The sequence below is a fragment of the Phoca vitulina genome, unplaced genomic scaffold, assembly GCF_004348235.1.
Source record: "Phoca vitulina isolate PV1807 unplaced genomic scaffold, GSC_HSeal_1.0 scaffold20, whole genome shotgun sequence".
Taxonomy (NCBI): Eukaryota; Metazoa; Chordata; class Mammalia; order Carnivora; family Phocidae; genus Phoca; species Phoca vitulina.
Genome location: NW_022589723.1, coordinates 2,828,549 through 2,852,816, shown reverse-complemented (window position 1 = coordinate 2,852,816; position 24,268 = coordinate 2,828,549). Strand labels below are relative to the sequence as shown.

At 46.1% G+C, this 24,268-nt stretch overlaps 1 protein-coding gene across 1 annotated transcript in view; it reads left to right on the top strand.

The window, feature by feature from the left end:
- The window catches only part of RYR3 (ryanodine receptor 3), a 504,411-nt gene that overhangs the window by 298,172 nt on the left and 181,971 nt on the right, over positions 1-24,268 (top strand). Inside the window, exons 20-29 of the mRNA XM_032417231.1 lie at positions 752-968; positions 5,703-5,807; positions 7,770-7,873; positions 8,140-8,223; positions 9,882-10,041; positions 11,629-11,776; positions 12,635-12,840; positions 13,423-13,597; positions 21,258-21,466; positions 23,327-23,502. Coding sequence (XP_032273122.1) covers positions 752-968; positions 5,703-5,807; positions 7,770-7,873; positions 8,140-8,223; positions 9,882-10,041; positions 11,629-11,776; positions 12,635-12,840; positions 13,423-13,597; positions 21,258-21,466; positions 23,327-23,502 — 1,584 coding nt within the window. The remainder of the gene's footprint in view (positions 1-751; positions 969-5,702; positions 5,808-7,769; positions 7,874-8,139; positions 8,224-9,881; positions 10,042-11,628; positions 11,777-12,634; positions 12,841-13,422; positions 13,598-21,257; positions 21,467-23,326; positions 23,503-24,268) is intronic.

Sequence of the window (24,268 nt, the reverse complement as noted above, 5' to 3'; positions counted from 1 at the left end):
GGAGTGGAGCAGAGTGTCAGGTCTGGATGCCAGCAGGGTGGTGGTGCCCCTGGGAAAGGCACTAAAGGCACTGGCACCCCAGTGGGCAGACACTTGATGCCCATTTGGCTTCCTAAGGCTACGGCCACATGCTCATGCTTCTTCAGAGTCGCCCTCGTATGGCTGCTTTGGGGAACTGCAGCCTCTGCAGTGTTACCACTTCAAGTAATAGCACCTGGCATATATACCATTTGTGTTTAATATGCTGGCATTTCTTCATCTTGTGCCTGCTTCTGAAGGTTACAATTTCCTATTTCCCCCAGAGAGTTATGCCACGTTTTCTTTAATTAATATGTGAGTAATGTCCCTCAAGTAGAAAGACTTGAAGTCCCCATGCTGTGCTTTCAGTATGATCTGTTTGGAGAATCGTATCATCATCACTGTTACCTTTTGAGTACTCTAGTAATAATATCTGCAATAATGACTTGTCTACTAGAGTAAGGAAAAACATGATTTTTAAAGTCTAGTGATATTTCTGTATAAGTTAACTTTTAAGAACTTAGCTGACACGGGTCGACTGAGGATCCTGCACTGACCATTCTCTCTACTGCTTTATTGCGTACTTTCGGATGTTCGCTGTACTGAACCCGAATTCAGGCGCTTCCCAACAAAACAATTTGGGGGCAGGGGGCCTTATCTTGAATTTTTTACGTACTTGGGCTGGGATTTCTTTTTTTAACCTCTCTCTTCCTGGTCTCTCCAAATGTTACAGAGTGCGTTTCCTGATGGGTGGACGTCATGGAGAATTTAAGTTCCTGCCTCCCTCTGGCTATGCCCCTTGCTATGAAGCCTTACTTCCAAAAGAAAAGATGAGATTGGAGCCTGTGAAAGAATATAAACGTGACGCTGAAGGCGTTAGAGATCTGCTGGGTACCACCCAGTCCCTCTCCCAAGCCTCTTTCATCCCATACCCCATAGACACCAGTCAGGTAGGTTCCTGCTGCCAGCAGGAGTAGATGAAGTGATAGGGCTAAATCCTTCGCTCTGTGTTGTCTCTGAACCATTCCTGTCGTCCATTCTGTATTATTGTCACGTCATGCGAACAACTGTCGTTCTTCGTGTTTCCACCATATGCGTAGATTGAGCTCTTTAAGGATTTCTCAGAGAACAAGTGATCACCTGCTACAGGCAAGACTCTGTGAGGTGCAGGCACAGATAGGCAGTACTCTCTGGGAATTCGCAACCACACTGAAGAGGTAAAAAGCAAATGTATTATTATTTTTTTCAATCTGAGTGTAATGCAAAATGAATTGTAGCACAAATAAGTGCTGGAGACACCTGTTAGGCTAGAATATTTCTAGAAGTCTAGTTAGGATAGACTTCAACCAGAGCCTTTAATAAGCCTAAATGAGGAGGGGCATCCAGGGTTGAAGTAACAGGAATACGGTAAGTAAGGGTGTAGAAGTAGAAACACAAAGTACGGACAGGTGGATAACCACCCTATGATCCAGCAATCTCACTACTAGGTATTTACCCAAAGAATACAGATATACTAATTCAAAGGAATACATGCATCCCAATGTTTATAGCAGCATTATCTATGATAGCCGAATTATGGAAACAGCCCAAGTGTCCATCGATTGATGGATAAAGAGGAGGTGGTGTGTGTGTGTAATGGAATATTACTCAGCCCTAAAGAAGAATGAAATCTTGCCATTTGCAACAACATGGATGGAGCTAGAGTGTATTATGCTAAGCAAAATAAGTCAGAGAATGATAAATACCATATGATCTCACTCATATGTAGAATTTAAGAAACAAAACAAATGAGCAAAGGGGGAAGAAAAGAGAGGCAAACCAGGAAAAAGACTCTTAACTGTAGAGAACAAACTGATGGTGACCAGAAGGGAGGTAGGTGGGGGGATGGGGGAAACAGGTGATGGGGATGAAGAGTACACTTACCATGATGAACACTGAGCAATGTATAGAATTGTTGAATCACTATATTGTACACCTGAAACTAATATAACACTGTTTGTTAAATAACTGGAATTTAAATAAAAACTTAAAAAAAGGTAGGGACAGATCATAATAAAATATTCTCCTGTGACTGGATGCTCAGAGGAGAGGGGGTATGTAGGAGAAGAGCTGGAAATAAAACTGAAAGAAATGAAGAAATGGGATAGTACATATGAGGGGAAAGTGCTGATAAAGGGACATTTCTTTCCCTTTCCAGGGTCTCTATTTTGGAAGAGACACACTCACATGCTTATGACAAGGGACATAAACAACAGTTTCCAGTATTTCCTCCACACCAGTGCTATTCGAGTCACTATTCTAAACATTAGAGAAAATCATTGACAAGGAGACTTGTCTCTGAAGCACATCGGGTTAATAGTTTGTAGGAATATAGCTCTCTTGACCTATAGAAAGTCTCCAGCATGTTTCTTCCCCATAATATTCACGTGACCCTATTACATTCAGCTATGTGTGCATGTTCCTGAATTTGCTTCGTACCTTCCTCAGCTCATTATTGTGAACTCGCTTAGAATGGAAAGAGCAGCATTTCCCTGCCTGCCTCACAGAGCCTGGTGTAGCACCTTGAAAGTAGTTGGCATTAAGAAGGTTGACAGGAAACTGGGGAGGAGTTGGTGAGCCAAAGATGATCCTGGGAATTGGATCCTCTGGTTCCCGTGTATCCTACACACGAAGCTTGAGGCCCAAAGAACTAAACTAGCTTTCGCATGGACACAAGGCTCCAGCACACAAGTGAGGGGAGAGCATGAGCATGATACCTACTTCTCTGCACCAATCCTCACTGAATCATCAGAAATGAGTGTTAGGAAAGGCCTCCTGGAAGAAGTGGGCCTCAAAAGAATGAGGGGAAGTTTTGATGAGGGAGGAAAGGAGGGCTTGACCAAAGAGTGGGAAGAACGTCTACACATGCAGAACTGAAGATTTGAAAATCGAAGATCACAGATAAATCAGCAAGCCAGGTCCAGACCCATAGTTGAATCTGTATGGACCCTGGAACTAGGGAGATGTTCCCAGGGAATCAAATAATAGGCAAGTTCTTGTCGGAAAGGTGCAATTTATTATCTTGAATGAGGCCTAATTTTTTAGGATCTACCATTCTGTGAAATTATCAAAGGAGAAGTTACATATGTAGAGAGTCAAGTCCATCCTCCCTGGGGCATAGTAACCAGTTTGCGGGTGAAGTACTGCTGACTGGAGCCCTGTCCTGGGTACTGGCAGTACCCAGGGCTTGAAGCGCCCCAGCCCCTGGCTGAGCGCTGGGAAGAAGGAGCCCAGCTCCGGGCAGCCCAGCCCTAGACACCGTAAGGCAGTTAGCAAGCCAGTGTTACTCTGCCCCAGGTAGTCACCAATTGAGGTCACTGAAATTATGATTTAGGGTTCTTTGTGGCGGCCTTTTTCCACATTTTCTCCTTTTATTGAAGCATGTGGTTCCTCCCACATGCAAATCCCCTTTCATTCTGTGATCACCTAAGGAGCACTTAGTTTAAAAATTATCTTGGTTTACCAATAAGACCCAAATATAGTTGTAATTTGTTCGCTAATAATTTTCCCCATTTTACTCTTTATTGAAACGTCATGCCATTTATTAACTTTGACTCTTTGATGATTAGATTAAGTTGATTTTTTTTAAATGTCTTTCATTGAAAGGCAGATAGTGACTATACACATAGGTTAAATATGTTATTGCTGTTTTTCTCCATGATCTTCTCTTCCAGTCCCATCCATGTTGATGTAGAAGTTGGTATTCATCTTTTCTGATGGCTGAGTAATATTCCATTGTATATATGGACCACATCTTTATCTATTCATCTCCCATTTCTTAAAAGTTGCCAAGGGATAAACATGAGAATAATAATTATTATTATTATTGCAGTCACAGTGGTACTAAATTTTTAAAAATCAGAGGAAGGAAAGGAGGAACAACTTGGGCCCCCAGGGTGTGACCTCTATGGAGAGATACAAGCAAAGTGCCAGGAAAACTCAGAGAAACTCTCCCTGGAGGTAATTGGGGAAGACTTCCCAAAGGGAAGTTGAGCTAAATTTAGAAGGATGGCTACTAAGGGTGTTTGGATTAAAATCAGAGCTGGACAGCAGTTAAAGCAGTGAAAACAGATCTTACTTAGGAGCTAAGTAAATACGGGAAAAGGAACTCCAGTGTAGAGCCAGGCTTGGTTCTGAGTACAATAAAAACAAGTGGGGATTTAGAGCCAAGGAGAGCAAGTTGGGGAGGTGGGGAGAGTCAGTGGAAGGGAAATTACTAAGAGAAACCTCAGGGGTTGGGATGGATTCTTGCTAAATTGATCTCACAGGATTCTATCTGAAGGCAGGACAGAGCGATCTGATATCACCTGGGGGATGGTGAGGGGAGGAGGAAATTTGATCAGACACAGAGGTGGGGGGAGGGGTGATTAGCTATCAAGGGAGGTGGATTCTCGCCAAACTGATTTAGCAGGATCCTTTCGACAACTGGGGTCTTGAGAACAAGGCCCAAAAATAGAGCCTAGCTGGAAAACTAGGGTTCCCATCTAGACTAGAAAACTAGGATTCTAGAGGTTCCCATCTAGAGCCTGGTCTAGGAGAGTGTCCTTGTGTGTGTCCTTGTCATCTGCTATGCATAGAGGGGTGTGTGTGTGTGTGTGTGTGTGTGTACATATTACGTGTGTTGTGGGGGGATTAATAAGGGTAAAGTTTGCAAGTGCAAGGACACAGAACTGTGAAACAGTGTGACCTTTGGTGAGAATCAAGAAGTTTGGCGGGAATGTGTTGGGGAGGACCACAGTGGAAGAACTGAAGGAGGACATTGTATACTTGGTTAACAAACACATCTAGTTTGTGTCTCGGGAGTTCAAGGAACACTTGGAGACACCCAGGAGGCGAGTGCTGTGATGTGCTTTTGTTGTTGTAGACTCATCACTCTGGCCACAGTGTGGAGGGTAGATTGGTGGGCAGTTGAGGAGACCAACTGTGAGGCTCTTACAATGGTCCAAGGAGAAAAGGTTTAGTAGATTAGAGCAGGGGGGCCTTCAGAAAGATACTTCAAAAATGAACATGATCAATTGTGTGACTGATTTGATGGCAGTGTGGGAGAGGGCAAGTCATGCCGAGAGGGAAGACACTAGGATTGATTTCCAGGCTTGAAGCAATGGTGGGCCATTCAACAAAAAGAGAGAAGAAAAACAGGAAGAGAAAAGGTTTTGAAGGAAAGACATGAATTCAGTTTTGAATAGCATGTTGGGTTTACTTTGGTGGGAAAATCTTGTGGACAGTTGGAACTGTAGGTCTGAACTTCGGGAGAGACCATGGCTAGAGACATACAGACTTGAGAGTGACCGTCTATGGCTAGGTGAGATCTCCCAAGGAGAGAGCATGGACAGAGGGGAGGGGAGGCCCAGGGAAGCATTCACATGGGAAGAATATAGAACACAAATATCTACCAGGAAGACTGAGAAAGGATGGGCAAAGAGGAAGCCCAGAGAGGAAGGAACCTCTGGAAGCATCTGGGTTAAAAAGGGTGGGTTGCAACAGTATAGTCCTTCTGGGGAAAAAGGAACCTCTGGGAGCAGCCTCTGCTGGGATACGTGTAGTGAATTCAACTGTGGCACCTTATCCACATACATTTTTATGATAGGTTTCAATATGTTTAGTTCTTGTACTGTTGACTTCACACTTGTTCCTTTTCCTTTTAGGTTGTTTTGCCCCCTCACCTAGAAAAGATCCGAGACAGACTGGCTGAAAACATTCACGAGCTTTGGGGAATGAATAAAATAGAGCTTGGCTGGACTTTTGGCAAGGTCTGTGTTCCAGTGGCCAGGCTGGGGCAGAGGGCTGGATGGCCTTGTTACCTGGGAGGGTTCTTGAAAGACTCAAATGAGGGAGGGAACCACATGAGCCAAAACTCATTCCTTCTTACTGCCCCCTGTGTAGCTGATGCTCTAAGCCTTGCTCAGTTGTCTGTCTGAGTGCGGTCAAGGGTGCTGGGGAGGCCAGCTCTGCACCGACAGAAGTGGGGGTTTACCTCCCTTCTTACTCGGAAAGGGTTTCCTCTATTAGGGGAATATTGAGCACAGTCGTTTCCCAGGACCTCCTTCAGAACTTTCATTATTCCTTTCCCCTTCAGAAAAAGCTGTCCTCTTCTGCATGAGAGGCAAAAAAAAAAAAAAAAAAAGGCTGATTCATTGTTTTGGATCAGAATTTGTTTGATATGGTTTTCAGATGATCGCTAAGACACTCAGAGGAGGTTACAGAATCTCTTGCACTAGAAAGCATTTTTCAAAGAGGATGTTAATTGACTTTGTTCTGTGATTTGTGTAAGGTCATGTCTGAAGGCACAAGGATAAGTGAGTTGTGGAGCTTCCTATGACCCTGACACCCTCAAATTACGCACATTCCAGCTTCGTTACTGAAAGGGTCCCTGCGCTCTAACACTTACATATTGATAAAGCTACCATAAAGGATTCACCTTCTATATGACCCACCTCTCTGCTGTATGCTTTTATAACACCACAGACCTCTCCTTGGGAGAACTACTCACAATTGCAATAATATATATATTTCTATGATTATTTTATTACTGCTCTCTACCCCATTAGACTATATTCTTTATGGGCCTGGGGCTATCCCGGCTCACCATTGAACTCCTAATGTCTAACTCAGTACCTACCACGTAGGAGACACTTGACAAAGGTTTGCTGAATGAATGCATTAATTAATGTCTAGATCTGTACTGTCCAATATAAGAGTCATGAGCCACAAGCGACTGTGGAGCACTTGAAATGTGACTAGTCTGAATTGAAATGCCCTATAATTCTAAAATGCACTGGATTTCGAAGACTTGCTATGAAAAATTAATATAGAATGTCTGAAATGATTTCTTAGACTAAATGGCTTGTTAAAATGATAATATTTTTAGATATTGGGTTAAATGAAATATATCATTAAGGTGAACTTCACCTGTTTATCTTTGCTCTTCTCATGTGGCTATTCGAAAATTTGAAATTACAAATGTGGTTCACATTTGTGGCTGACTTTATATTTCTGTTGGACAGTGCTGTCTATTGGACAGATTCTATAGTCCTTTATGTTCTGAGAATGCTACGGTGCAGGGGGCATTTTGGTTCCATGAATTTGGGACTGGCAGAAACATGGCTACCATGTATAAAATTGTTTCTCTGCGAGAATATGTTCTGAATGCAGACACTTGAATAGAAACAAATCCACAGGATCGTATGTTTTCACTCATATGTGGAATATAAGAAACAGCTCAGAGAATCATAGGGGAAGGGAGGGAAAACTGAATGGGAAGAAATCAGAGAGGGAGACAAACCATGAGAGACTCTTGACTCTGGGAAACAAACTGAGGGTTGCGGAAAGGGAGATGGGTGGGGGGATGGGGTAATGGGGGGTTGGGTATTGAGGGCACGTGATATGATAAGCACCGGGGTTATACGCAACTGATGAATCATTGAACACTACATCTGAAAATAATGATGTACCATATATTGGCTAATTGAATTTAAATAAAAAAATTTTAAAAAAATAAACATCCACAGAGCACAAACCACTGGCAACTTCAGGGACTGTGTGTATCATTGACTAGAGAGGAGATTGTCTATTTGACTATCAGCAAATAACTGTCTTTGTCTTGCCTGATACGGATTGCCTGGGCCATCTTTCAAAGCATGTCCTTTTCTGTTTTCCAGGGCAGTGCCTATTGTCAAAACTCAAATTGTATTTTTCCTTATGTTGTCACCTAGATACGGGACGACAATAAAAGACAACACCCCTGTCTCGTGGAGTTTTCAAAGCTGCCTGAAACTGAGAAGAATTATAACCTACAAATGTCAACTGAAACCTTAAAGTAAGTGTTTAATTGAATTGAATGTGGACTAAACCGTGAGCAGGTGATTTAATGCCTTACAACCATATTGCGAAGGTATGTCTCTTGCCTTGAAAACATGATGCATTCTGGTAAACGAGCGGAAATGGTGATTATTCATGCCACAGGAGGATTTAGCATAGTAAGGAACACATCCACCATTGTTATGGATCAGCTCCGATGCAGCTGAGGGTTCTTGCCGCCCTGCATCAAGCAGACCCTTGTCCTCTCCCTCTGTGACATTACAGAACCCTCCTGGCCCTGGGCTGCCACATTGCTCATGTGAATCCAGCTGCTGAGGAGGATCTCAAGAAGGTCAAATTGCCCAAAAAGTAAGTGATTTTTTTTTTTTTAATGACTGAAGACTTGCATGCTTCAGTCTGAATTTTTTAACTGGGCGGATGGGAGACCCGTGCACAAAGGCAGGTGATGGCCCCAGATGCTTGCTAGCACCCGTTGAGGATGCCTCTTCCAGTTTTTCGACTGCACTGTAAATTCCAGGCAGAAGTCTGCCAAAGTACAAGTGTTTCCAGGCTTTCCCTCTTTTCGCTCCTTCGGCGAGAACCTACATCGCTATCGTTAGTTCTAAGCCTGGAGATGTGGCTCTCAGAGGGGTACACAGCCTTTGGCCTGTAAGAACACCAGTTGGCCACAGGGGCTTGAGAATGATTGGTAGCCACAGCAAAGATTCACTCCTCTGGCACTGGGCCAGCCTGATAAGTCCTTTGTGGAAACGGTTGTCTCTGCCAAGATTAAATTCGGCCCCTAAATCTGCCTGTGTCCTATTCTCCCTCTCACTTGTACAATCACAGAGAGGCACCCGTTCTTACACACTCGGATGTGGGCTCCCTGGCACCTCCACTGGCTCGCTCACTTGCTCACCCTCCATGCACACGCAGGTGTCATAATTACTTCTGAGCCACGGTGGCACCAGCTTTAATCAAATGTTTATCTTCCCCTTCTTCCCTGTGACACTCCCAAGCTGCCAGGTGCCACTCGCAGAGGCAAGTCCAGATGCTGAGAGCGGCACATCTGCGAGGCAGAAGCTGGAGGGGTAACTTGCTGATCAGGCTGCTGGGGTCAGTGCTCAACAGTCAGCCCATGTTGACTCTGCCCAGGATCCGACATCCCACGAAGGTGGATGATGGGCAGTATTTAATGCCTGTAGCAGCCCCTGCATCTTACGCTGCTCGGCAGTTCCTATGTAGACAGAGCCCTGGTCTACAAGTCAGCAACATTCGGGTTCTGGCTCTGATGTGGGCACTCAGTGGCCCCAGGGACATGGGTGCCTCCAGACTCCCGTTCCCACATAGCTACGATCAGCTACTTTCCTGCGAGTCCCTCTGCAGCAGGCCCCGGCCCTCTCCATTCATGCAGTGTATCTACCCGGGCTCATACTCAGCCTTTTCCCATCTTCACATGAGCTATCAAATTACCTACCAAATTACAGACATTTGGGGCTGTGGTTCCTGGATTGAACAGCATACCGTGAAGGTCACTCCAGCTCACAAATCCTTGGAGGTCATGATTTTCTTTCCTAAGTCCCAAAGTAAAGGTTTAACTTTCTGAGATTGAGTAATCATTCTCCACTGATTTATAAGAAATCTTTTGGCTCAAGGTCTTGTCCTTGCCGATCTGGTTGTAACCTTTGCTGCTGTGGGAGTTGAAGGGGCTGTACATAACACTGCAGCACACTGAATGTGCCCCTCGTTGCTCAGGCACACAAGTGGGTTTCTTCGAAATGAGGCTGAATTGCTCTGACCATCCACTTTCTGCAACAGTCTTTGGAATCTGTGACACACATTGGCAAAAAGGATGGTGTATGAGGGCTTCATCTAAGGACTTGAAAGAGAGCTGAGCTATCCATTCTGCCAGAGGGTAGAACCTGAGACTGTAGCCTTATGTTCATGGTGTTCTTACCATGTGCTAAGATCTGGAATGGGGGAGTCATAGAGATCTGTTCAAAAAATATATACTTTTTTACTTGTAGCTATATGATGTCCAATGGCTACAAGCCAGCCCCTTTGGATCTGTCTGATGTGAAGCTGTTCCCTCCTCAAGAAATTTTAGTGGATAAGCTTGCGGAAAATGCACATAACGTTTGGGCCAAAGACAGAATAAAACAAGGATGGACCTATGGCATCCAACAGGTGAGGAGTGCTGGGTCAAGCCTGCTGCAAAAGCTAGGAGATGTGGTCATCCATCAAAATGCCATTTTGCTTTGGTGGGTATTAGATTGGAAGATGGAAGCTGCCCTTGCACTCTATCCCTCGTGCCTCAGCACACTCGTTATTTATAGAATCAGGGGACTGGATGGAATTTGTAATGGTCACATTGACATTAACTCTAGGCATAATTCCAATTTTGCAGAAATGGATAGGCTTACCTTTCCCTTGTTAGTCTGGTTCACTTACGATCGTGTTCCCTTGTATGTGCCCACTGGCTGCATCTTCCCTCATTCCCTGTCTTGCTGTTTGCCTCCTGGAGACCTGAGCTTTCATGCCACTCTGCAAGGCCAGGGTAAGCCTTCCACAAATCAGCATTATAGGTCAGCAGTGTTTCTGGGACGGTCCCAGGTATCTACCGCTGAAGGTGGAAAGGAGGGGAAGGAGAGGGGCAAACCAGCCCACCAAGAAGCCTGTGCCCCTTACTTTAGCCCATTGGGCCAGGACTCCTGGGCAGACTTCTTGGCTTACACAGCAGACAGCCCAAGAACCAGGGACCAGCATAGAATTAGGTGGAGTTTAGAGCCAAACCATCTCTCCTTAAAGTAATCCCTCATCTCTTTAAGTACCCGGATTGCTATCAGGGAAGTTCAGGGGTAGTTGTGTGTACACATGTTTGTTCATGCCTGAGCCTCTAGCTCTGCACATGTCTGGAAACCAAGAAGACCACAACTATGGAAATCATGGTGGAGAGGGGGAAAGGGAGCTCAAAACAGCGTGTCGGGCATGTTCGTTTATAGTGACTTATGACTGCAATCATTGCTATTGTCGTCTTAGTCCTCCCTAAGGAAATGAGGAGGACTCTAATACAAATGTGTGCCTACTACAATGAAATGGACCCCCCATGGCTCTGCCACCTTTTCTGATGTTTCTCTGTGAACACAGGTGTTTCTCTACGTTGTTTCTCTGTGGAGCGACTGTTGTGAGGAGACTCTAACAGTTTAAATCATGGCATGGTCTTCCACAGGGGAATAGTTACGTAAATCCCCATCCGCCTTGCCTTGGGAATAGAGGTTTCTAACCAATTTCATGACACTTCACTTTATTCACAGGCTGGCATTATTAAAATGTGCTTTTTAGGGGCGCCTGGGTGGCTCAGTCGTTAAGCGCCTGCCTTCGGCTCAGGTCATGATCCCGGGGTCCTGGGATCGAGCCCTGCATCGGGCTCCCTGCTCAGCGGGAGGTCTGCTTCTCCCTCTCCCACTCCCCCTGCTTGTGTTCCCTCTCTCACTGTGTCTCTCTCTGTCAAATAAATAAATAAAATCTTTAAAAAAAAATGTGCTTTTTAATGCTAGCTTTGAACATTAGCAAAACCTTTCCATTTATATTCATTTAATCCTGAAGCGAAGTAGTAAATGAGTATATTGCTAAATATCAAGGCACTGGGGGAAGAAGAGCTGGTAGGCTGAAACGAGGAAGCCAGGTTTGTGGCTGGTACTATGTAAGTGGGACAAGCTCTTGGTAAAGATGAAATGTATTTTCTTAGAACCTCTTTTTTCTGGCTTCACACAGGATTTGAAGAACAAAAGAAATCCCCGGCTGGTGCCATATGTATTACTGGATGAGCGTACCAAGAAGTCCAATAGGGACAGCCTTCGTGAAGCTGTTCGCACATTTGTTGGTTACGGCTATAACATTGAGCCATCGGACCAAGAACTGGGTAATGAGTTGAGATTGTTCATTCTGGTCCCGGTTGACTAAACCGGTCCTCTTCTGCAGAAATGTGACTTCGAATAAGTCTAACATGTACTATTAGAAATGATATTCGTACCGAAGAGCACTAAACTAAATGGCGTATTTTAACAAGTGAGGGGAGGAGGGAGGAGAACCATGTTTAAACTCTGTGATGAGTTTCTATGGTGAGCACTTCTGTGACCCAATCCTGTGGGGAATAAGTGATCCTACAGCTTAGCTGATCTTTTTGGGATATTTGGTCACAAAACCTTTATTTCTCTTATTTACCAAACACGTGAATACCAGCTTACTTTGGGGCCAGGCTGTCTCATCTCTAAATTGAATTCTAGCACTGATTAAAATCACCAGCCCATAATTGATGAACATGTCATGTCATCCCATACCTAAGGAGTACTATAGGCAAATTAGGGTGTATTACAAGCGATTAAGAGGATAGATTTGGCGTAAGACAAATCTGGGTTCAAATCCTTACTCTCTGCTCAGCTTATGGGCTCTGTGATCTTGAAAAGTAAACTTTTCTGAGCCTCAATTTTTTCATCTGTAAAGTGAAGACAGTATTACCGACCTCATAGGATTGTTGCTATGTATAGTTTCTAAAGGATCTACCACAAAGTAATCACTCAGTGAGTGTTAGCTTATATTCTGATTATGATATGATGATAATGGTGATTATTCTATTAGGAACAAAAGGCCATGTTGGGTAGTGGTAGGTCTGTCAGTCTTTGTTGTTGTGAAATTCTTTTGAGGAATGCTACCTAATTATTAAAGGCCTGTGTTCTCTCTTTACCTCCTGCACCCTCTGCTCCTCTCCTTCTCACAATAGCTGACCCAGCTGTGGAGAAAGTCAGCATAGACAAGATTCGATTTTTCCGGGTAGAGCGGTCTTATGCAGTGAGATCTGGAAAGTGGTATTTTGAGTTTGAGGTGGTTACCGGAGGAGACATGCGCGTTGGCTGGGCCAGGCCGGGCTGTCGGCCTGACATTGAGCTGGGCGCTGATGACCAAGCCTTTGTGTTCGAAGGCAGCAGGGTGAGTCTGGATAGTGTCTGCATGTCCCCAGTCCAAGTTTCTCTGCTCCAAACATTTCCCTGGAAATTGGAAGTACTGAGTGTCTGGATCTCTGGCTTCAAAGTGAGTCACCCCCACCACTGGCTAATTTAGATCATCAAGTGATCATGACCTAGCTATGGTCACTTTGCTGTTTGCTCTGATAAAGGAGAGGACTGTGTGCCCACATCCTTTCTGTAACCTCCATATCTGCCCTTGTACTTGAGCCCATTGCCTCCATTCCAGAGGAGGGTCACAGAACACACTGCAGCTAGTATGTGCGGAAATCTTACCACTTTGTCCCAGAGCGAGTTCTGCTTGCTGTCATGGCCGGCTAGGTATTGGGAGACTCCAACTACCTTTTCTGATGAGCCTATGTAACTCGGTTTCATTTGTGAGCTAGGTCATTCCTCCATGTGAGTTGTCCCTGGTAGAGGGATGAGTACCTTGTAGAAACCAGGTAGCACTACCAGTTAGGAGAAATTGCTTGTGGAGTCATTTCTTCAGCTGGGTGGGGGTTTTTAGGACCTCCAGTCCTCTAAGCCCTGGGGTCTTGTTTCCTAGGGCCAGCGGTGGCATCAGGGCAGCGGGTATTTTGGACGTACATGGCAGCCAGGGGATGTGGTTGGCTGTATGATTAACCTGGATGATGCTTCGATGATCTTCACACTGAATGGGGAGCTGCTGATCACCAACAAGGGCTCTGAACTCGCCTTCGCTGATTACGAGATTGAGAATGGTAAATCTACCACCTTCCCCCACCCCCATTCCAGCTCTGTGAATTGAGGGAAAATCCAGGGAGAGCTGGGTGAGCTCATCTGCCTCCTTGAAACTCTGGTGGTGTACTATCATTTTTGAAGAGTCAAGACAAACAATGGTGATAGTTGGTATTACAACATAAATATAAGTTCTGAACTTCTAGATAGATTAAGACGCTCTCCTCGGGTTCCCTACCCTCTGCGCCTTGGCCTGTTAAGGTTTCCCAGTATTACAAAGGAAATGCTAATTGCATATGGACTTAGGCCCTGGGAGAATAGAAAAGTCAGTGTCAGTCTGCATGTTTGTGTAATTGAACTTTATGCTTTGATGAGAACCATTGAGACATAAAAGTTCGACTTAGCTGTTCCCTTGAATGAAATATAATTTGTTTTGGAATTCAGACATGCTGCGACACCCAAGCACAGTCGCACTCATTGATGGCCCTGAACAGACGGCAGCCAGGCCAGCGCCTCCAGCTACACAGAGCAGCCGTGAGCGTTTCTCATTTCCTGTCCGCATAACCACGTTATGTACAAACGTGGTGGGCCGCGTATAGGAGAAGGAGCACTGCACTGTGAGTCAGCTGACTTGCTCCTGACAGGCTGTGTGGCTCCTAGAGAGTCTTGGCTTGACCTCTCTGGGCTTCACTTCCTTCCTCTATACCAGAAAATTAGAGGATGGACCATATAAGTTCCGACATCCTTCTCAGATAGAAAGTTCCAGGGAGATGACTTAATACCCACTGTATGTATGCCCCTATGCTTGATGCTGGCCCTCTCTCTTCTTCATTATAGACGAGGACAAGGCGGAGTAGTTGAGAAGGCAAGAGGCCACTCTGGGTCAGGTGACCTGGGCTCTCCCCCTGCCTCTACCCCTCTCCACCTGTGACATCTTGGGTTGACTTTGTTTAACCTCGTCTCCCCCCTCTGTAAAGGATTAGGGCTCCTGTTAGCTCTAAATTTCTGAAACTCTACAAAAAGAAACCATTTTCACCTAGCAAGCTAAAAAAGATAAAACTACCTAAGCAAGAACAGCAGAAATATGTGTAACTGTATGTATAATAGCATAAATATCCTTTATTGGCAGAATTTTTAACTTTATAAATCCTTTTCATGCTTTTTAGGGACACCTATTATCTGTACCTAACTGTACTCTAAGAGAACTTTTAAGGTTTTTCTACAAGCCACATATTTGGGGAAATAGAAAGGTTGCAAGTCAATGTCTTTTCCTAGAAAGACAAGACAACTGAAGCCAGATGGGGTCATATTTTCATGCCTTCTGCAAAGAATCCTGGTCTCGGACACATGTGGGAAAGACATTACCAGCAGAAAGAATGACTTCTGTGCCACTCAGAGGCACAGCAATTGAAATGTGTAGGATAGGAGGGCAGGATAGAAGAGCCCCCTTCTGACACTGTGCTTGGGAAACCACTATCTGCCAAGTACCCACCACACACAGTGCTCTCATCTTGAGGCCAGAAGGAAGAACTAGAAGACTCAGGCTCATCCCCAAGGAAAGTAGCTCCCTAAGGAAAAAGAGTCCAAGGACCAGGGACCTTCTCCTGGCTCTACTGTGTACGAACCAAGGGAGGTTACTTACCTACAAGGCTTTGGCCCCACATAAGGAAGAGCTAAGAATCTTGTCTGTTGTGCAGAATTATGAGAACTCTGTAAAGTCTAAAGCCTTGCTCCTCAAAGTGTAGCCCATGTGTGAGAAATGCAGGATCTCAGGCCCCCATGCCAAACTGCTGACAACATACTCCAATGGTTTGCACATTAAAGCGTGAGAAACAGTGGTCCAAAGTATATATAAATGCAAGCCATAGCAATGCGAAGGGGCTCATTTTCTTGTTGTAAAAATAAATAACACACAAATATGAAAAGAGAACTCATAACACAATGTAGTATGTTAGAAATGGCAAATGAGGAATACAGAAAGGAAATTCTAGAAATACAGGCTTGGAACTAAATGTGAAATGAAGAATCTGAGAAGTCCACCCCTAAGAAGCAGAGTATTCCCTTCTGGGGGTATAACTACAGTTAGAATAATAGTGTATGAGTAGTGTGAGTAATAGTGTGGAATCGGGAAAAGGCAGGAAAGGGTGCAGGAGTCTGGAAGATTTATGCATGGAATTTATGGAAGACAAAGCTGTGAAGATAGAGAAGGTGTAGGTGACAGCCTCTAATACCAAGACTCAGTCTTTTCATTCAAGAAATTTGTGTTGTCTAACCTGGCCAAGCGCCCTTGGACTTGACTCAGATGTGGGAGCTGTTGTAGGGTTTGAGCAGAATACTATAAAGAAGAGGGATGTTTTACAGTAACTCTGCTTTTCATTACAATCTGTGTTGTAATGAAAGAAATGCCTCCTAGACCTTTTGTGTATGGGGACATGATCTGACCTTCAGAATAGCAAAGTCTATTATTAGTGAGCTGTTTTATAATAGAATTGTACCATATTGTGTTAACATATTATGCTGTAATGTTGTACTGCAATTTAATAATACAAAGACAAGATAACTAGAAGGCTCTTTCTGTTTGTGATGGCTCAGGAGTCTGCAGAAGGACAGTTAAAAGGAAGTCAGCATGCCATTCTTTGATAACAATAACCCAGAGGCCTGGAATAGCCCTCTAGCCACTCTCTGCTCTCTGCATAAGGTGGAAAGTGGCAGCAATTCTTGCCTTGAGCTGTTATGAAAAGCAGCTGTTGAAAATAAAGCATTTTGTGCACAGTAGCCCCCATAAAGCAGAATCCCGTCTAGGCTTATGTTCTGGTTGCCAGTAACCCAGCCTGGATTCAGGCCATTCCCCCAGTGGAAGTGGTGCTGGTGGGAAGTTTCTAGTCCTTTGGGGGAAGGGGTGGGGACAGGCATTCCAAAGCTTGACTGTTTTCCCCTGGGTTATTTCTAAATTGTTATCTCCATCCTCTTCAGCATCATAGTTGATACATGCTTATCTGCCTCATTAGGAGTGTCCTAATCATTGTTCCCTACTCGAATCCCCGGCCTGGACCATCACAGTTCTCTGTGTTGTCACCTCATAGCATCTGGAAGCTCAGAAGCTTCCCTGGTGAAACTTTTGCTATTAGTCTTCTTTTTTATTTAAGGAAAGGAAGATACATGAGGCGCCTGGGCGGCTCAGTTGGTTAAGCGACTGCCTTTGGCTCAGGTCATGATCCTGGAGTCCTGGGATCGAGCCCCGCATCGGGCTCCCTGCTCAGCAGGGAGTCTGCCTCTCCCTCTGATGTGCTCTCTCTCTCTCTCTCTCTCTCAAATAAATAAATAAAATATAAAAAAAGGAAAGGAAGATACAATTCTGAACGTCCTGTTAGGCGGAGCGCGGCTTTCCTGCAGTCTCCCGGGCCGCCTCCCTGCCGGGCGCTCCCCGCTCCCCAGGGAGACAAAATGCTCCGCTGCAGCTTTGCTTTCTGCAGGGGGGGCCTCTGGGCTGTTCCTCCCAGGGGCTCGTCAGGGCTCTGCAGATCCCCCAGCTCTGCTGGCAGCTCTTCCGTAGGTGGCACATGAAACGTACCTGCAGGAGGTGTCCCTGCCATCTGCAAGCAAACCACACGGGTCCCGAGGGTCCCCCGCCATTCTCACTCCAGGTGGGTGCTAAGGTGCCCAAAGCAGCTAGAGCCAGGCAGCGCAGCCCCTCATTTCAGGTGCTGGCTACAAGGCTCCTGACGACCTCCGTCCTGCCCCTGAACTCCATCTTCCTGAGGCCTAGCAAGAAATGAAAATGAATGGGGAGAGCACGTGCTACTGGAGGGAGACTCTCAGCAACGCCCGGGCAATGGCCTGGGCGCTCCTCTAACCACCGCTCTCCAAGATCTCAGTTGTTCCTTTACCGGTAGTGAGCTGCTCTCATGTCTTTCCGCAGCTTGAAATGGATTCACAAAGGGTCCCTGGTTTAGATTTTCTAGGGAACGAGGTTTTTTTGTTTTTTTTTTTCCGAGCTCCTGAATTAGAAGAAGATGGCCCCCCTGGCTCTCCCTCTTCCTAATCATAGAACTAGTCAAGGGGCCTTGTGAGACAAAATTTAGCAGAACCTGGAGTCCACTGCAGAATTTAAATGCCTGTGTTCTTGCCGTTCCTCTCCTGGAAAGAGAACTCTGTGCACATCGTGGTTCAAGATAATGCCATTTGCAAATTTTCTCCAGAAACCTCTTCAAAAATGTCAGTGTACTGGGCCGCCTAGGTGGTGCAGTCAGTTGAGCGTCTGACTCTTGGTTTTGGCTCAGGTTGTGATCTCAGTATCGTGGGATCGAGCCCCGCATCAAGCTCCATGCTGAGCATGGAGTCTGCTTGGGATTCTCTCTCTTTCTCCCTCTGCCCCTCCTGCTCCTTCTCTCTCTCTCTCTCTCTCTTTCTCTCTCTCAAATAAATAAATGGATCTTTAAAAATAACGTCAGCATATGGCACCTATTAAGCTGCATATAGGGAGGGGTATTTCTTTTCCCCTTTGGTTTTCTGTCCTCTTTTCCAGTTTCATTTGAAGCTAAGGGTTAACTGAGTTGTGTGCAAAGTGCAAACCCTTGTTTATGAGAGTCATTGCTCACTCTGATGCCATGTGGCCTTACCAAGTGCTCTTTTTATCCAGATTTACTCCAGGAAGCTATGTGGCCACTTGAGAAGTAGCCCTTTTCATCTAAGGGGCCGACAGTGCTTTGTGGTTGTGGGTCTCCAGCTGCTTTATCTGGAGGCAAACTGGTCAATGACATAACACTTAGGGAAAGTGAAGAAAAGGTCACAAAGCAAGTCATTGGTAAGAATTAGAAAGCAGGCATCCTGGACTTAGTCCCCATTGCTTGCTCTGGACTGCTTCTCTGGCAGCCTTTTTCACATGCTGGCTCTACGTGTTTACCAGGCGACGGACCTTGAGCAAGTTATCCAGCTTGCTAAGCCTCAGTTTCCTATTCTGTAAAATGGGCATAATCATGAGCTAAACCTACAGAGCACTAAGCCCAGTGCCCAACGCCTAGAAAGTACTTGATAAATGTTAGCTGTTGTGATTTATCATCATTGTACCCCCCCCACCCCACCCTTATCTATCAGGCAGAGTCAGAAAGTTACAAGAAATTTTAATGCCTCAAGAAAAAAACTTTTAGAAATGGAAAGATCATAAGCTAGATCCTCTCAGCCAGGTGGAGCGAGCTGATTCAATGTATCTAGTTACCAAGTATTCTTCCCCGGGAGAAAGTACTAACACCTTATGAGGATTTATCTTTGCTCTTGGTCCTTTCTTGGTTTTCTCTTTTCTGATCCAAGCTTTGGATTTAGCTTCTTTTCAGCTGTTTTACAGAGCTGTCCCAGCTGTGCCCGCCCAGGTGGTGTCAGACAGTCTTTCCCATCTGTAACTGGTGCAGCCCTGCCTCCTCTCAGGCTCTGTTCTGCTCTCCCCTGCAGCTGTCCTGTAGGGCTAGCACTGGACTCTGTAATGAGTGCAATCCTCTGTCCCAGGACATGACTGCTATTTAAAGCTGGGGCATTCATCCCCTGGAACATTCACCCCTTCTCTTGCACACTGACTGGAGCTGGGTCTATGAGTCAGAGTACGTGGGATCTTGTCCCATTTTGCTCCTTGCCCTTCTCATGACCTTGGTCAGGTCCATTAGCTCCTCAAGTCTTCAATTCTGTCCTCAATGAAGTGCTGTCCACTTTGCTGGTAGCTTAGGAATGAAGAGGAGCCCAAGTCCCTTAGAAAAAAGGCTTCCCACACATATTACCTGTTTTCCTTCTGCATGTGTCTTACATCACCATGGGGGCTGTGACTAGGAAGTTATTGGTGTGACTTGAGTTAATCAGAAGTTCTCATCCCGGCTTCTTCCCACTCGGGCTTTTGTGCCTACTGCTCATGCATTCCACCACCCAAGTCAGTAGAGAAGAAGAAAGGAGAAGACCGATGCTCTTAAGAGGTCCTTTCTCTGCTCACATCAGGGTGACACTGCTTTGTGATCCTGCCTCCAAGTTACGGATACTATGGTGGCAGTGTTCTGGGTTGTGGTAGCCCCTTTAGCAGAAGCCAAAATGCAGTCTTGGGAGTAGCGATGCTTTACAGCAGAACATTCACTCCTCACTATTCCATTTTTGTCCCTGTTTGTAGAAGCGCCTTGGGATCAGGATCGTTTCCTTCCTTTACATCTTCTCGTAGTGCATTGCAGAGCCCTCTGTCCCAGTGGGGACCCAAGAAATGTTGCTAACCAGCAATGCTCATTCCACACCAGAATCAGATTTCCAAGGGTCCCTTACTTATAAAAACTCCCTGCAGAAAGGAGATCCTTTCCTCTATCACAGTCTCTGGCACAAAACTGCCAGAAGCCCAGCACCGCTCTGGAGGTTGCCTGAAGCGGTGCTTATCTGAGCTGTCCATCTACCTGCCGGAGGGCCAGGCCACCCCCTACTTTCAGTCCTCGGGTGTCCCTGAGCGGAGGCTCTCTGTATAAACATCACCCTCATTGTGCTAGCATTGCATTAAAGCTCTCTTATTTGAAATGATACCAATTGGTATCAAATAGTGTCCTAAATGAGTTTGACAGTTTCTGGAAGCAACCAATTTAGCTTGCGAGTGATTTACTTCTCACTTCTGTGCTTCATCTACATAGAAACTCTGTGGCTCGGGTAATGGTGTATCAGCACTGCCTCTAGGAAGAGGGGATTTTGCCCTCGGTTTCAATGGACAAAAGCGCTTGCTGTTGAATGTAAATTCTCCCGAAGGTAGCCTTTAAATTTCCCCTTAAATAAACACTCCCGTCTTAGGAGTGACGCCAGTTGATTTTGTGGGGTCTCCAGCCCCTGCTTAAGCCACTAGCCTCAGAGCCCTTCCTCTCCTTTCAAATGCTCTCACGACGCCTGCCTCCCACACCCCCCGGGGTGATTAGTACTTGCCCAGCTCTGCTGATGTGTCGGTCCACAATTATGATTTGTAAATATCCTGCAAACAGTTTGAACTTCTGCTCTGGAATATTCTGCCTGGCAGGTTATTAATATGACGAGATGCAGGCATAAGCTTGGAAAGAGACCGTAAGTGCAGGAGGGGAGGGAGGAGCTGCCCACTGCTCTTGCTGGGAAATCTCCCGTCCTGCTTGGGGGGTGGGGGCGCAACGCAGGCTCGGGGCCTGGCAGTTTGTAAACAGTATTTTGTAAAGCCCCAGAGTCAGCGTTCAGAATCAGACTCAAAACAGGAAGAACCCTGAGACCACCCATTTCACTGGGGAAGAGGCTGAGACAGGCTGTTTGTACCAAGTCCTTCTTTAGGCTCCTTGGGTTGTTTTGTTCTTGGCAGTGTTTAAAATTTCCCAGGGCCTAACGTCAGTTTTAACAAAAACAGAGATAAAGAATTTTACTTATCCTCTTACTGGTTTTTACTCTTCCAGCTGATATGTATTTGCACCCGGAGAATAATCTCAGCTGGATGGTTGTTTCTCCCCCAAATCATGTTGAACCAAAGTCAGTTCTCTTCCCCAGACACCAATGGCAGCCACAGACTCCATGTGACCTCCTGTTGAGTCTGTGTGCCAGCCAAAGGACGGTGTCCCATCTTTCCTCCTGGACTCAGAGCTGGGAAGAAAGCCAAGGTCTGACGTGCTCACAGCTTCCCGCGACGGTCCTGTAGGCTGAAGCAGGCTCTCTTGCACCGTTCTGCAGGCTTTGTGCCCATCTGCTCTCTCGGACTGTCCCAGATCGGCCGCATGAATCTCGGGATGGATGCTGGTACCTTCAAGTTCTATACCATGTGCGGCCTCCAAGAGGGCTTTGAGCCTTTTGCTGTCAACATGAACCGCGACGTGGCGATGTGGTTCAGCAAGCGCCTCCCGACGTTCGTCAACGTGCCAAAGGATCATCCCCATATAGAGGTAAGGTTACACATCGTGGGTGGCCCTGGCAGGGCAGGTGGGCCAAGGCGCTAAGCTCCTGCTAATGCTCCTGTCAACAGGCAGCTGCTTATCTAGTCCATGCCTGGGCTGCCTCCCAGCTGCCACCCCGCTGACCCTCAGAGCCGTGATCGTGGGCATGTTTATTGGGGCAGCTCAAGGGCATCTTGCAAATGGCATCCACCATGCAGAGACATTCTTGTAGATCAGTCCCCAGGCCTTTAGGCCACTGTGTTTCCTCCAGATGTTTCTGTACTGCTATGGCCATATGAGTACAGTATCCCAACACCTTAAATGTTGTTTTCCTGAAAAAATTCAGTACCTCTACTCAAGATGATATGTCCCAGACCTAGTTCTAAGCTCATAACATGGTGTCTTTTAGGTCCTATATATTTCTGTAGAATTACTTCCAGCATTTTAAGCTGACATGTAGCCATTGATTATGATACCCTCATCTTGTAGGAGGGAGCTCAGAGGAGCCAGAAATTGTAAGGGGCCTGATATGGGTGCTGGTTCTCCATCTGCTTGCCCCTGTTTGCCGGCGCCCACCATGATTTGATTCATGGGAGGGTCGGGGGGTGGGGGAGGGGGCTAATGGAAAGTCAGACAGATCAGCAACCGTGAAGCATGAGACGCAGTGGCTTGCTTCCACCTGACGGTAAGTTCCTTTAACTCACCTTCCAGTGCATATCCAACAAGCACCAACTCTTAATCCTTTCCTTTCCCCACAGTCTTAAATAGTAGAGACTTTTATATATGATTCTTACCTGATCAGCACCTTTTTTTTTAAGATTTTATTTATTTGACAGAGACACAGCAAGAGAGGGAACACAAGCAGGGGGAGTGGGAGAGGGAGAAGCAGGCTTCCCGCTGAGCAGGGAGCCCGATGTGGGGCTCAATCCCAGGACCCTGGGATCATGACCTGAGCCGAAGGCAGATGCTTAACCGACTGAGCCATCCAGGCGCCCCTGATCAGCACTTTAGAAAGCTGGCTCATAAACTTTTAGAGGTCAAGAACCCCTTTGACAAACTGATGGAATCCGGAGACCCTGTTAGAAAAATAGACACACCACACAAAAATAGGTAAGCACACTCAGAGACCCCAGGATAGGAACCGTTCTCTAGAACGTAGGGGGATACTTAGACCATAAGAAAATTATTATTAGTATAAGTCTTACTTTACTTCCTCTGCCCCCGCCCCCACCACACACACACACACACACACACACACACACACGTTTAAAAAACCCAGTTTTGCTCTTTCCTCCTCCAGCCCCATCCCTTGCAGTACTATGTGCTGGCATTGGGAATTTCCCTGGTATTCAGAGGTCTCTCAGCCCTCAGGCTGTGATTGTGGTGGGGCTGGGAAATGTGCCAGGTGGGAGATGACCCCTCCAAGGGAGCCATGATGTCTCTCCTGGAGCTTGAGGCTTTCTGCTGTCTTTTTCCTTAAATAGTCTCTTGCCCACTGACAGGGGAAATCTTTGGAAACATTTTCTCCTTTAGCCATTTGCCCCCTGACCTGAAAGGTTATCTTCGGCAGATGCTATGCTGCATCGTCCAGATACCACCCCCTCTGTTATACCCGTTGTCCGTCCTTGATCTTGCAGAAAACCTAGTGGGCGTGCTCTGAAATCTCTAATTTCTCCAGCCAGAGGCAGATCTGTTATTTTCTGTGGAGCAGGATCCAAGTAACAGTGAGAGTAACGGTTTGGTTATCACTGGTGACAACTTTTATAGTTCACAGAAAGCCATGACATATGGAATAGCAATGAGGGAAGGAGGGACAAGGTCGAGATCAGGCCCTCGGGTGTGTCAGGTAAGGATCCATGGTGTTTCCAGGTCGTGAGGATCGATGGCACCATGGACAGCCCTCCATGCCTCAAGGTGACCCACAAGACGTTCGGCACACAGAACAGCAATGCCAACATGATCTACTGCCGCTTGAGCATGCCCGTCGAGTGCCACTCCTCCTTCAGCCACAGCCCCTGTCTGGACAGTGACGCTTTCCAGAAAAGGTGAGGGCGAGGCCCCCCGCTCTCAGACATGCTCTTCATGTGTGCCCTGAAGTTCACTTTCCGTCTCTCTGTTTCTTACTCTGCCTGAGCACAAGTGGGTAGGGCTCCCTCTGCTTTCAGTGAGGTAAAGAAACCAGAATGTGTGTGTACACAAGTGTGTGCATACACATGCATGTGGGTGTTGGTGCAATGCGTAATCAGGGGACCAGTCAAGCCAAACAGGGTCACGTCTAGTGGAAACATTTCTGCTCTTCTTGAGCCCTCTAGATCCTTAGCCTCCTTGCAGCCTACATATCCGGTGTTTCTGGAGTAAAAGGAATATAAGTGCATGAGAGGGTGCAATTGTTGTTGCCTTTGTGTGAAATTAAAAGCCTCTAGAGGCAAATCGTGCCTTCTTTATGTAACTCTGGCCAGGGTCCAACCCTGCAGCTGTGTAACTTATGAGTGGCTAGGACTTCTTCCTTTCCTGATAAGGAATACGTTCCTTGCTGTCTTTCTTTCCTTTAATGTCTATTTCTAATCATTGGTGTATGTCTGCCCCTCTGGAGCTCTCGTGTCCGGGTTTCCTCTAGACTTTCACTCTCTACGTGGCTTTTAACAAGTACAGCTACTTGAAAGAACAGGACAGGGTATTCAGAGGTATCCCTGCCTACGTTATTTCAATCTTCCCTACCTCCCCCTAGCTCTGACTTACCAGCTGGGCTGAGAGACAGGGGATGGGAGTCACAGCCTTGGCATGTGGTGGCAGATTACAAATGCCCACGTC